We start from the raw sequence: 14222 nt of genomic DNA on the forward strand, positions 1-14222 counted from the left end.
AAGTAGTAGATTTTATTGTGACATTTCCATACATTGTATTTTGACTATAGTTTCTCTATTGCCATTTCTTTTTTAAAAAAATTGTTTTTAGTTTTTAATATTATGTTTGTATGTATGTATGTGGATTTGCATATGTGTGCATGAATGTAGTGCCTACAGAGACTAAAAGTGGGTGTTGATGCCCTGGAACTCCAGTTACAGATGGTTGTGAGCTATCTGACTTGTGTTCTGGAGACTAAACTTCTGTCTTTCACAAAAGCAGCATAGTGCCCTTAACCACCATCTCTCTAGACCCTCTATTGCCATTCCTTATCCCTCCTTCCCTCCTCCTTTGTCCCCTCTTACTGTCCCCCATAATCCCTCTTTCATTTTCATGCTTCACTTTCTTCTCCCTAGATTCCACATATGAGAGAAAACTTGCAATACTTATCATTGTGAGATTGGCTTAATTTTATTTCCCAGTTGCATCCTTACTAGTTATTTTTATTACTTATTTACTGTGTGTGTGTGTGCGTGTGCATGTGTGTGTGTGTGTGTGTGTGTGTGTGTGTGTGTGTGTGTGCGTGCATGCTCTCTGTACCACAGTGTGCTTGTGGAGATCAGTTGTCTCAACCATGAAGCTCCTGGATACCAAACTCAGGTCATTGGACTTGGAACCAAGCACATTCAGCTGCTGAACTTTCTTGCTACCCCTTTTAATTTGTTTTTTAAAATCTTGAAGGTGAGTTAGTTCTGAAAGTGAATTCTTGAAGTAGGGGACTTGATGGAAAAATCTGCACAGTTATCAGTTACTCTTGCTTAGCAGAAAAGCAAATAGCAGGGAGGATTTGGATAGAGCTTGTAGTTAAAGTAAATTAGAAGAGGTAATTTTGTAAGGATTTTGGGTTCTTTCTTATTCAGTCACTTTACAATTAAGATGAGGTATTCATGTGACAGTCATCAAAAAGTATTTGGTGGCCCTTAGCTACCCATTAATCAAGATTTCCCCAGAACCAGATAGTTGAGTAGCTATTGAAATAAGTTGGCTGTGGTTTGTCCTAGTGGATATGATAGAGTTGAAGCTTAAGACTTTGGGTTCAGAGAAACTAGAAACAGAAGGGAGCTGAGGGATCCAAAGATGATCCTGTAGACTCATGTACATGGCCAAAGTCATTAATTCAGGCCTTAGTTGTTAGACAGGGTCTCTCACTGAACCTGGAGCTTCCTGACCTGGCTAGACTGGCTGGTCAGTAAGCCCTGGAGATCCTCCTGTCTCTCTCCCCAGCACTGCGTTATGGTGCATACTACTCCTGCACTGAGCTGTTTCCATGGGTGCTGGGTTTCTAACTCTGGTCCTCATGCTGGCCATTGTTTTACCAATGGAATCATCTGCCTCCTGCTTTGTGTTTGGTTGGCTGTTCTGTTGAAAAAAAGGTCTTGCTGTTTATAGCTTAGGCTAATCTTGAACTAACAATATAGTCTAGACTGGTGATGAGATCGAAATTTTTCTGCCTCAACCTTCTGAATGCTGATATTATAAGATTTTTTTCTCTCCCTTCTCAATATACAATTTTTAAAAACACTTCCTTAGCAGTGAATTGTGTCTATTATTTCCACATAAACTTTCATATATCAGAATAGCATTTCCCATCATGAGACCCTTTGGCAATACTGCCAGAATGGAAGGACAAAAGCCACTGTAGAGATGAGACACTATGGCGTCTGGGTTATATCCTTGCAGCATAGCTGCCAGAAAATAGCTTTGTGACACTGTTGATATGTAATTGCTGGCCAGCTCCAGCCCTTGGGGCAAGTTCAGTATTCAATTCCATCCTCAGCTTTTAGCCATTCCCCAGCCCTGGCTTTCACTTTATCCCCACCACATCTATAGAAGTCAGTTTTGCAGCATCTGCTATCTAAATGAAAGATACTCAGAAATATGCCAGCTTCACCAGCCTACCTCCTCAATGTAGCTTTCTTGTTTTCCTTTTAATTTATTGCCGGGTTATAACAGTTACGGCTGATTTTAACCCTTTTTTATCCCCTCTCCCTGCAAAAGATTGGAACTGGGAGAAACAAAAAGAACAGCCCAAAGAATACCAAAGGATTCTGCAGTGTTTCCTAGATAGAAAAGACTGTTGCTATTCGATCCATCAGATGGGTAAGATCATCAGATTTGTACGTTCAAATTTTGTAGATTTTCACAATTGTTGCCTATGAACTTTTTCCTTCCCTACCTTATATGGAGCTTCACTAAGTTGTCTGTCTGCTTTTTCATGCCAAAAAAAAAAAAAACCAGGAATCTGTGGCTCACGAAAGGTATTTTGCTAACTTGTTGATTTTTTTTCACACACAACAGCACAAATGGGTGTAGGAGAAGGGAAATCAATTGGCGAATGGTTTGGACCAAATACAGTTGCACAGGTGTTAAAGTAAGTAAAAGTCCGGTGCCTGCTTGTTCTACTTGCTTTTATGCTTCCACTGCCCCAGCCAACTAAACTCCTACCCTCTTAAGTATGCTTGCAATCCCATCCTTCCTGCTAAGCCATGAAACATCTCTACCATCTTGTTCAGATACTCCTTTGATGTGCATAAGTATAGGCCTCTGTCTTGGTATATCAGAGCTGCAGTCACTGGTATCAGCACAGGTGGCTCTACTCCAGGACTCATTCTGTTTCTCGTCCTACAGATGGATGTTCATTTGCCAGGGAACCATCAGCCTGTGGGGTCTTTTGAAGTTAATAGGTTCATACTAAGTGCCAGAGGCTTAACTGGATTAGGCAAGAAATAGACTCCTATCCTGTATAGTAATAAAGGCCTCTACTGAGCCAGGAAGATGACTCAGTGGGTAAAGGTGCTTGCTGCCAATCCCAATGACCCGAGATCAGACATGGGCAGCAGAGAACCACCACATGGTGGAAGAAGAGAACCAACCCATACAAGTTGCCCTCTGACCTTCACACACGCACCATAGACTGTACCTCCCCCTAAATAAAGTATTTTTTTTTTAAAAAAAAAAACCTCACTAGTTCATTTAGCATTTACTGGGTGCCTTGCTGTGTTGAGTACTGGGTATACAGAGATAACAGACACAGTCCTCGCCTCAATGAACTGACTGCCTATTGGAGGATGCCAATCCCAAGGCAGTCTTGGGATTAGTTTGGTATCTCTTAGCAGGTTTAAAGTGATACTTTCATAATTGCCATTTTCTATTGCACAATTTGTGTTTTACCAAGAGGTGAGGTAGAGGGGTCACAGTGTCAGTGGGGTGAGTGTCATCAGTACCCACATCTTCTCTCACTTGGAGTTCTCTCCTTCCTGACAATTTGCCAATGGATGAAAACTCCCTGCGGGCAGCCTGTATTTGTCTTGTTCATTCTGTAGCAGTGGCCCATAAAACTGCCTACTACATAGAAGCACCCAGTAAGCACTCAATGAATAAATGAAATTGGCAGCCAGAACCTGGGGCTAGATGTAGGGATCAGAAGATGGAGATCATTAGGCCTCCTTTGGTGTAGTGTATTTCAATTCCTGTCTATTATGGCTCCGTATAAAGTAGAGAAGGGGCTTTGATTCAGCGGTTAAGCAGTCTTCAGTGAATAGCCCGTGGAGCTGTGCATACGAGGTGAGTAGTCTGGATCTCCTGGGACCCAGGGACACTTGTATCTTGGCTTGATTCCCTGATACCAATGCAGCTTCACTGAGTCCACTTTCTTGCCTTAGTCAGAGTACCTTCTGGGCATCCTTGCCTCTCCTGAGCGAGGAACTGGCCGTATTCCAGAAGTGCAGTAGGAACAGACCCAGAGAAGAATGTATAAAATATTAGAGTCACTAGACTGAGCCCCAAATCTGGTTTCAAATAGATTTTTTTCTTTCTTCTATGTTTTATATTTTAAGGTTTTTAACAATAAACAAATGGAAGGTCGTTTTTAATTTATTGTTAAAATCAGCATATTGTGTTAGATATCATTATGACATTTGCAATCAACGTGTTTTATGCTTTGCCTCCCCCTGTCTCCCCACCCTTGGTTATTCTTGTCTTCCCCTGATTGCCTGACCCCCCAAGATTCCTTTCCTCTTTTATGTCCCATCTGTCCCTTTGCCCTCTCTCATCTATCTCCATTCTCATCAGGATTTAAGTATACTCAGATTTTGTGTGTGTGTGTGTGTGATTGCCTCTGTTAACAATAGCACATATGCTTCTTAACACAGTAAAAGACAGACATCATAATTTGGAAATCAAAATGTATTTACTATATGTAAACTATTGAACAGTACAGCTTAACAAGTGAGCTGTTTTCTCTGAGGATCAGCTGGCTGATTGGAGTTGCAGCTCCCTACCACTGCTCGGCATCGGCAGAGGGTCTTACACTGTGTGTGACTAGCCCTGGGAATGAGTTCCAATTCAAAATTCAAAGTTTGGTTTCTGCTGAATGTTTGTCACTTCCACACCATCCGAAAGTAAAAAAGTAGTAATAACGATTGTAAGTGAGACCAGAGACCATATAATCGCATCATCGTTATTTTGAGAAAGGCGCTGAGTTAAAATTAGTAAATTAAAAGTGTAATGAGCGCTGAGGAGATGGCTCAGTGGATAAGGTTCTTGGCTGCAAGCATGAGAACTTAAATTTGGATCACCAGGAACCATGTAATAAGAAAAGAACAAGGAACATGCGCCTGCAACCCCAGCCCTCCGGGACAGACACAGGAGGATCGCAGGGTCATTGTCTAGCTGAAATGGTGAGCTTCAGGGTAAGTGAGAGACCCTGACTAAAATAGTACGGTAGAGAAGCAACTGAGGGAAGACATCATCCTCTGTGCTCTCTCTCTCTCTCTCTCTCTCTCTCTCTCTCTCGCACACACACATACATTCTCTCACATGTACACCCATTCTCTTCTCTTCTCTCTCTCTCTCTCTCTCTCTCTCTCTCTGTCTGTCTCATGCACACACACACATATTCTCTCTCCTCTCTCTCTCTGTCTCGTGCACACACACACATCCTTTCACATGTACACCCATTCTCTCTCTCTCTCTCTCTCTCTCTCTCTCACACACACACACACACACACACACACACACACACTTTAGGTGCTAGGGATGGATGGATGGATGGATGGATGGATGGATGGATGGATGGATTGATCCAGGACCTCATACATGCTAGTCAAGTACTCTGCCACTGAAGCACACCAGCCTCCAATATATATTTTAATGGCATTACTGTTTTTCTTTTTTAAGGAAATCAATAATTGAGAATGTCTTTTATTTAGGGAAACAAAATATGTTGAAATTTTCAGGACAGATATATAGATATCATTTCTTTTTCCTCTACTAGGAATACTGTCATTTGATGAGGTAGAGTTTTCCATTTTATAAAGCATGACCTTCTTTTAGAAGTTCAGATACAGTGGTTCTGTTGTGGTATTCTGCAAATCCCCGGACATGGAATTTCCCAGAACTCTTGTCAAGCCAGAGCTAACCCAAACACAGGCTTTTCTGTGGCTCAGTGTGTGGTGACGTTAGGAATGCTGGGAGTATAGCGTACCACTTCCAACTGATGTTTTCATCTTCTCTAGTTGTGATTTCATTATATGTTGCTTCGCAGAAAACTCGCTTTATTTGACGAATGGAATTCCTTGGCTGTTTATGTGTCAATGGATAACACAGTGGTCATTGAAGACATCAGTGAGTCCATAGATTGTTAGCCTTCTCATTGGTGGGTGCAGTCCCTTCTCTAATTCAGAAATCTGGAGCTGGAAAGATAACCACGGCCTGCCCCACAAGGACAGGGAAGCCCAGGAGAGCAGAGTGGCTCTCTTCCCTTTTCAGACTTCTGAAACAGAAAACCTTATTCTCAAAGGTGTGCCACGGCTTTTGCTTCAGGAGGGAAAGTGTGTATGATCTGTCAAATCACAGTAGATGGATCATAGAGGCCTGCTATTTCTACCATGAAGGGTAGGAAAACAGAAAACACAGTCCATGACTCCAAGGCCCTTAAAGACTAATTTAGAAATGAGATCCTTGGAACAGGCCCATAATACCTGTTGGCCACTAAGCAGGTGCTCAGTGGCCAATATGAAGAGTGACAAGCTGAAAGAACAGCATAGCATTCCTGTGGGAAACGGGGCTGACTGGTCCGTGGTGGCAAAGGAGAGGGCCTTTCCAGGCATGAAGGGCTGCATGCAAGGTCTTTCTGTTTTACCTTTGTGAAGGCCCTAGTGCTAGATACTCCTGCCTCATCCCGATCTCTTGCCTTCTGTTTCTAGAGAAGATGTGCTGTGTTCTTCCTGTGGGAGCCAACACAGCTGATGAGAGCCCTCCTGCTTCTCTGACGGCCTCCAATCAGAGTAAAGGCCCCTCTACCATGTGCCCAGCTTGGAAACCCCTGCTGCTCATTGTGCCCCTTCGCCTGGGCATAAATCAAATCAATCCTGTGTATATTGAAGCATTCAAAGTAAGTCTCTTTTTTTCTCGAGCCCATTGCTGCCTGCCCATCACACTGCCATGTCAGCACAGAGATCCGTGAGCAGCAGTCCACAAGTGAGTTGAGAATCTTGCATTCTCTTTCCCTTTAGGAGTGTTTTAAGATGCCACAGTCTTTAGGGGCTTTAGGAGGAAAGCCAAATAACGCCTATTATTTCATAGGATTCTTGGGTAAGAAAGGATGGGTTGCAAGTAAGTTGTCATGGGCTAGGGAAGGGTGTGGGGCAAAGGTGCTCATGGGATGTAAGAAGTTCCGGTGAGTGGGCATTGCTTTAGCCTAGGGATACTGTGGCCTCTCATCAGCTCCTTCTGTCTCCAACCTGACCTATACAGAGTGATTCTTGCTTCTTTGTGCTTGATGGATGCCAGGTCCCCATTCATGCTTCTACTTCTTTTCCTCTTATCCTTGATGGGATAGCTTTGCTCTTTTCTTCTGGTTAGACACAAGGTCACGGCATCGCTTCAGAGTGGTCCTTTCCTGCATGTGAGTCCCAGGACAGTTGTGTTTTAGTACTCTGCCTTTGCTGATATCCTTCCTATTGAAGTTCAGGAAATAGCCTTGAAGCATCCACTGGTTTCCCAGGTCACTCTGAATATACCTTCTGTCTTATTATTCAGAACCATGATTAGGTAGGAATTAGAAGATGCAAAGGCAGAGTTGTACCTTTTCTGTGACTAAGCCTTAAAAATACGAACCTCTGTAGTCCTCTATAGTTGGGTGTGATAGAGCATACCTTTAATCCTAACACTAGGGAAATGGAACAAGTGGATCTCTATGAGTTTGAGGTCAGCCTGGTCTGCATAGTGAGTTCTAGGCTAGCAAGGGCTACATAGTGAGAACCTGTCTCAAAAATAAAACAAACCTACTACCCTCCTAATATGGGCCCTAATGATTAGCTCATCATTGTATGCATGTGGTGGGAATCTTGCCACCTTACTCACTAGCTCTGACCAGAGACGTTTAAGGCCCTTAGCACACGGCATGCTAGAGGGTCCATCTAGACTTCATTTGTTCACTCATCCCTTTTGGAACCTGTTAAGGTACAGACTCACTAAATTCAAGATGGGGCCTGAGACATGTTTTTCTAAGGGTTTTCAGTGCTACTGGAGGACCATGATTTAAGAACCAGACCCGGATACCCGATGAATACTGTACACTGTGAGAAGAAGAGGGATATAGCCACAGACATTTGGCACAGGACGTTCTCTTCTGGAAATAGAGTGGTCAGCCATGAACTTAGACTGCTTGCCAGACAAGAAGAGCTAGAATATCTGTAAGCAAGTGCCATGAGAGAATACACAGAGAATAAAGCAGAGAGGATGCTGTTCATCTTCCCAAACCATTCTTTGTAAACCAGGAGGTGGGATGGTAACACACATAGCACATGAGTCTCTTACTAGATATTGGCTTGAATTCTGGAGAAAGATAACTCAGGATCATGTTTCTCTTCTTTTAAATAAGCCAGCACTTGACTCTCTGTTAGGTCATCTCATGGTAAAACTATTTGGCAAAGAGACCTACAGTAAGTGTTCAGTGAGAGATGGCCCCACCCAAAGCCACCCACCGGTGTCTTTCCTTAGCTCTTTGTTCCCGTCTTTCTTGTGGGGGTTGCCACACAGCTGCTCTGTTTCTGCAATGCTGCCATCTACTGATCCATCCTTAAAATTACAACTTAATAGAAAATCTGGAGCTACGAACATTCAGATGCCCTCTTTGTTTAAACTTTGGAGTCCTTGTCAAACAAAGTGACACAAAAATATACGGCCATCACTATCTTAGTGTCTGTGGGTTCCCCATGGATAGATCTGTCTAAACATGGATCAGCAATATTCTTGGGGAAAAGTTTGTACTGAACGCATCCATCCTTTTCTCATCATCACTATCAGCCCTGTGAGACAGACTGTTACTTCCATTTTATACATAGTGAAATGATGATTCAGAGAGATTATTTTCTTAGTGTCACTCAGCTAACAAGCAGCAACATCAGGATTTGATCACAGTTTGGTTATCTCTGTCTGCCCTCCATACCTCCCATTTTTCCCCAGGGCCCTCCTGCCAGGTGCGCAGCTGGAGAAGATGCAGATGTGGGAAGCTCTGGCCACATTAATACTCTGCCTGTCAGATTTTGCTTGTATAGGGAGAAGGAACTGTTTGTTCTTTGCTCTTGGGTATAGGTTGCCATGTGGAGATCTATAGCATTAGGCCCATCTGTGCAGATGGTTGTGCAGCCTGCCTGTTCTCCACGGGCCTCAGTGGAGACCCTTAGTTAGTCTCAACATCCATTTTTAGACGTCATATGTCTTGTGCTGTATCTCTTATAGAAACTCTCAGAAAAAAAGCAGCCTGCAAAGCTTTCCCCTCTCCACTCATGGGGAAAGGTTATGGCTATATGATGACAAGCACCCTGGTGGATGGTTAGGTTCTATCCCTCTTGGGATGTCTATCTTTATGTCCCCAACTTCCCTTTCTAACTACCATTTTGTAAGGCCTTAGACAAGCTTTCTGCTGAACATCTTGGTTGTTGCTCTTCAGTGTGATCTGAGGCTATTGGGTTACTGATCTTACTCACCCTGATCTAGTGAGGAATTTGTGCCATGACTTTCATGTGGCAAATCATACGGGGACACTGATTTCCGTACTTCCTAGCTATATATTTGTGAGTAAATATGTCTGGCTCAAAGTGAGATCATTAAAATAGCTTTATAATGGATCCTGTATTGCATACATTTCACAGAGGTGATCATTTCTGGTTCTTATATACCATCTAATGTACTAGAACAGGCCCCATGACCCCAGTTGAAAATGAGAGTGTTTGAAAGGCAAATGAGTTAAGCAGTTTGTCTTTGTCTATGAAACAGAACAGTGAAACTTACCAGGCATCCATAACATATTCTTTACCAGTAGAATCACATAGATGCACCCTCCATATGGAATTCCAAAGACTTTGGGGACATTTTTTTGATGCCTGTAAATCTTTTGTCACCTGAGTTGAGGACATAGAGACCCAGATGACCTTGGGCCTGGACAGTGAGATCAGATGTTTCCTGAGGTATTTATGTCTACTTATTGGCATAAGAACTTCTGCCCTTTAAACATTGGACCAAGGTGGACATTTTATCATCTCAATCTCCTCCAAGGTCATTTTGAGGTTGAACTTTTGCAGTTCACTGAAACATGGGTTTTCTCTTTTGTGTGAAACTTAGTCATTTTGGACTTAGGTTTTGGCTCAGTGGTAGAATGCTTGCACAGTATACACAAACTCTTGAGTTTGATCTCCAGCAAAACACACACACACACACACACACACACACGTCAGTCAATCCAAGTAGCTTTTTTTCCAGTGATGTTCATCTATACCAATGTTTACATGACAAAGGCTGTCTTTTCTGATGGGAACTGACAGACCTGCTCACAAAGACTAACCCACTAGCTAATTGCTAATCATGAATAGGCATCAATTTAGTGGGTTCTGATCCACAGAGCTTAGCTTCCTGTTGTGTACAGGTAGAATTTCCTTTGGAGGCCAAGGCTTTTTCCATCATGAGAGATGCTCTCTGAGTTTGGTTCTGAGAACCAGCTGTGTATCTCAAGATGCCATCCAATGCTGAAAGAGGCAGTGCGCCCCCTAGTAGCATTGGAGCTCCCAACTTGAGGGATTCTCCTATCAGCACCTCTTTGCAACTGCTGCTCACAGAACCTGCCATGCCATCCTGTGTTCTCTCATTCCCACCTTCCCCAAACCTATCCCTTTGCATTCTGGGACTTGGACTTAGGGAAGATGTGTTAGGTCAAGTTGTCTCTTTGATTAGATTTTGGCACATGTGGCTTCTCTCAAGCATGCTTACCCTGGCTTTGGGCTTCCTATCATCCCATTCTCATTGTTGTAAGGGAAGGGGATTTTAGAGCTATGGGTGGTGTCAGAGAAAGTGCATCCTTGGGATAGCAGTGGGGCCAGGGCCAGAGGTTCTTCAAAGACTAAACATGTCTTTGTAAACAGGCGATGAGCTGATTTTCTTGGACCCTCACACAACCCAGACCTTTGTGGACACTGAAGAAAGTGGAATTGTAGACGATCAGACGTTCCATTGCCTGCAGTCTCCACAGCGAATGAGCATCCTGAACTTGGATCCTTCTGTGGCCTTGGTGGGTATTTGAAGGAGCTCTGATGGCAAGCTATTAAACATCGATTCCTTGGCAATTGCCCAAGTTGTTAGGTAGCATGGCAACAGTGCATTTGCTCTGCACCCCCAAAATGAGGCACTCTGATGTGGCAGCTAAAGAACTGACCCTGGGTCCAAACTGATCAAGTTAGGGCCCAAGCTCAGCTACTTAACTATGTAGGAAAAGTCATAACCTTTCTGAGCCTCAGTTGTCACACATCTGGGAACAAGGGAAACAATAGTTGCCTCATTGTTTGCTTATGTGAGGTGTAATCTATATATGTATCTATATATCTACACACACACACACACACACACACACACACACAGCCCCAGACCAGGACACTGCAAACAGGTTGTCAATGTTAATTGTAGCATTAGCATTTCTCCTCTTATTCTTTCCTGCCCTCAAATGTTTGCCATATCAATATAAGGTGGGAAATGACTAGGAAGCGATTAAGGGAGGAGGACTCCCTGAGAGGTATCTATTTCTTGATGCCCAATCCAGGAAGACTTTGCTCTAGAAAGTGTGATTGCTATCAACACATATTGAAAGGGCTCCTGCCTGTGAAGCAGTCAGTATTTCTTAGGCCCTTCTGCATCTTCATTTCCTGTTTCACTCATCAGAACACCAGTGACCAGGGACTGATACTCCCCTCTTGTTTTGGACCACTCTTGTCCTACTGAATGGTGATTGTCAGGGCAGGATACTGCTGCTTCTCGCAACTCTGACAGACAGTTTTTCAAAGAGTCAACCATCTTTTAAAGTAATGCTTCCATCTAAAAGACTATCCGACTAAAAGTACTATCCAGCTAAAAGTACAAGTAAAAGCTCTTGTGTCCTGTTGCAATAAAATATTTTATACTGTGTGTGTGTGTGTGTGCGTGCGTGTGTGTGTGTGTGTGTGTGTGTGCGCCTGCGCACATGCATGTGTGAATGTGATGAAATTAACCCCATGCTTTGGAGACTGACCTTCAAGTTACAATGTCTAACAATGTTGATGGGAGAGGGAGAAGGCAAGAAAGAAACAGAGACCAGGAGGAAGAGGGAAGGAGAAAGGGGGAGAATGAGGACGGGAGGGAGGGGAGAAGGGAGGAGACATGAGGAAAGAAAGAGACGGAATGGTTATGTATATGCTTATGTAAGCCAGTGATTTTAGGGAGAGAGGGCCCAGCCAGTCAGTCCAGGAAAACGTGTGGCAAGAAAGTGGCCCACCTCCTAACTTTGGGACATTAGCTCTATCTTGTAAAGGGAAATTCTAAATAGTGTTCTTCTTCCCCACCCAAGGGATTTTTCTGCAAAGAAGAGAAAGACTTTGACAATTGGTGTAGCCTTGTTCAGAAGGTAAGGATGTATGGATTAAAAAAAAAAGTGCAAACATGAAAGCTACTAAATCTGGCTCCGTTTAAAGATTACTTATACATAATAACAAAACCATTCTGACATAATTTGGTTGCAAGAGGAGGAAACTAAGATAACAAAGAACCTGTCGGTTGTGGAAAACTCTGCATAAGTTTGGGACAAGTGAAGAAAGTCAAACCTGTGAGTGTGTCAGCTAAGTGGGACACTCAGTGTTGAAGGTGAACGCTGCACCTTGCTAAGGCCATGTGGCACCAGAAACGTTCAGCTAACATTGGGCTGTTTTAACTTCAAACTGCAATTTCTTCCCTACTATGTTATGGATCACCAGTTAGGAGCACTGCCTGCTCTTTCAAAGGTCCTGAGTTCAATTCCCAGCAACCACATGGTGGCTCACAACCATCTGTAATGAGATCTGGTGCCCGCCTGAGGAAGAGACCTGGTCAGTCGTCCTCATCAACTTAGACCATGAGACCCAATATGGACAAGTTCAACAGAACTGACATATATGGGCTGCTCATGTATGCTTCAGCATTGCCAGGGCATAAATTTCAAAATTTCATTTTCGTGTTTGTAACATTGAGATGGTTAAACAGACTGACATGCTTCTAGGTGTTTAGTGATTCATTTATAATGCAGTATATACCATTGTGGTTTGGAGGACATTTTCTTCCACTAACTGGGTTATTTATTTAAGATACAGGCATGTGGCCACTGAAAGGGATCAGAATTTGCAGAAGTCCATGATGAGTGATTCCTTTTGGCATATTGTGTAGAAGAGAATTATTGTATTAACTCACCAATCTCTGTTTCCCTCGTTGCCAGTCTCTAACACATACGAATGAGATGTTATATATTGATATGTGTTCACTGAATGAACTTAGGGAGATCATAGAAAATATTTTTTGAAGTGTCTGCTGGGGTACCAGACATGAATTTCTGTCTTCCAAAACCAAAGAATTGCAGGATCCCAGCGTGCTGTATACAAATGGAGGGAATCTTTTTCTTCACAGTGAACAAATGACTAACACTGATGTCCCTAACTGAATCTGTGACCTCAGATAATAAATAGCTTAGTGAAATGAAATGGAGATTTTACAAGAATTTATTTATTTGAGAGAAGTTATTGTGCATTGCCCAGGCTAGCCTGGAACTCAGTATGAAGCCTAGGCTGGCCTTAAGCTTGTGATACTTCTCCTTCAACTTCTGGTATACTTAGATTATAGATATGCGCCACTATGCCCAGTTCAAGAAAAATATGGTTTGTTATCACTATTGCTGCAGTTCTGAGGACTGAACCCATGTCCGAAAGTGCTCTGTCACAGAGCTATATCCCCAGCGCAAGAGAATTAGTATTCCTTTCTAATGGGAAAATCAAGCGGTCTTATTGCTGTAGCTATGTAAATATTATTCGCAAAGAAGACATGTAATGTGTTTTATATATATATACATATATGTATATTCTTCAAAGTTTTATACACATGCACGCGCAAACACATACCCAATGTACTTTGTTCACATTCTCTGCCATTATCCTCTCTTACCCTTCGCATCAAACTCTTTCTTCTCAACAAGTTCCCCTTCTGCCTTCACGTCTTTTTTTTTGTTGTTGTTGTTTGTAGCCATTATATTTACTTAGAGTTGCCTGAAGTACTTGAATAAGAATAACTTACCAGTGGCTTCCACTGAGGAATATGCCCCCACACATGCATTCAAGAGTTATTCTTTTTTTTTTTTTTTTTTTTTTTTTTTTTTTTTTTTTGGTTTTTCGAGACAGGGTTTCTCTGTGGTTTTGGAGCCTGTCCTGGAACTAGCTCTTGTAGACCAGGCTGGTCTCGAACTCACAGAGATCCGCCTGCCTCTGCCTCCCGAGTGCTGGGATTAAAGGCGTGCGCCACCACCGCCCGGCTCAAGAGTTATTCTTTAATGATCCATGCTTATTACGTTTACTTACCTGTCTGTGTAAGTTTGCCCTGTGTACGCAGGTGCCAGTGGAGCCCAGAAGAGGGCACTGGATCCTCTGGAGCCTTAGGTACGGGTTGTAACCTGCCCATTGTGGGTGCTCAGTGCTAAATTTGGTTCTTCTGGAAGAGTAGAAAGTGCTCCTAACCACTGAGCAAAGTGTTCAGCTCCAAAGATTATTTCTCTAAAGGAAGCGTTTCCATTTCAGAATGTATCAATGCTATATTCATGCTTAAAGCCAGAATGACAATTTCATGATGACTGTATCATTTAAAC

General features: G+C 42.8%; 1 protein-coding gene across 2 annotated transcripts in view; it reads left to right on the top strand.

Annotated features, from left to right (window-relative positions):
* The window catches only part of LOC121437123 (cysteine protease ATG4A-like), a 54777-nt gene that overhangs the window by 39198 nt on the left and 1357 nt on the right, over window positions 1-14222 (top strand). For both annotated transcript variants that reach the window (XM_041636960.1, XM_041636961.1), the window contains exons 5-11: window positions 2039-2140; window positions 2339-2411; window positions 5586-5665; window positions 6247-6434; window positions 6556-6634; window positions 10462-10607; window positions 11913-11969. In XM_041636960.1, coding sequence (XP_041492894.1) covers window positions 2039-2140; window positions 2339-2411; window positions 5586-5665; window positions 6247-6434; window positions 6556-6634; window positions 10462-10607; window positions 11913-11969 — 725 coding nt within the window. The remainder of the gene's footprint in view (window positions 1-2038; window positions 2141-2338; window positions 2412-5585; window positions 5666-6246; window positions 6435-6555; window positions 6635-10461; window positions 10608-11912; window positions 11970-14222) is intronic.

Source organism: Microtus oregoni, unplaced genomic scaffold (assembly GCF_018167655.1).
Source record: "Microtus oregoni isolate MIOR12 unplaced genomic scaffold, Mior012 000050F_ref0000143, whole genome shotgun sequence".
NCBI classification, from domain to species: Eukaryota; Metazoa; Chordata; class Mammalia; order Rodentia; family Cricetidae; genus Microtus; species Microtus oregoni.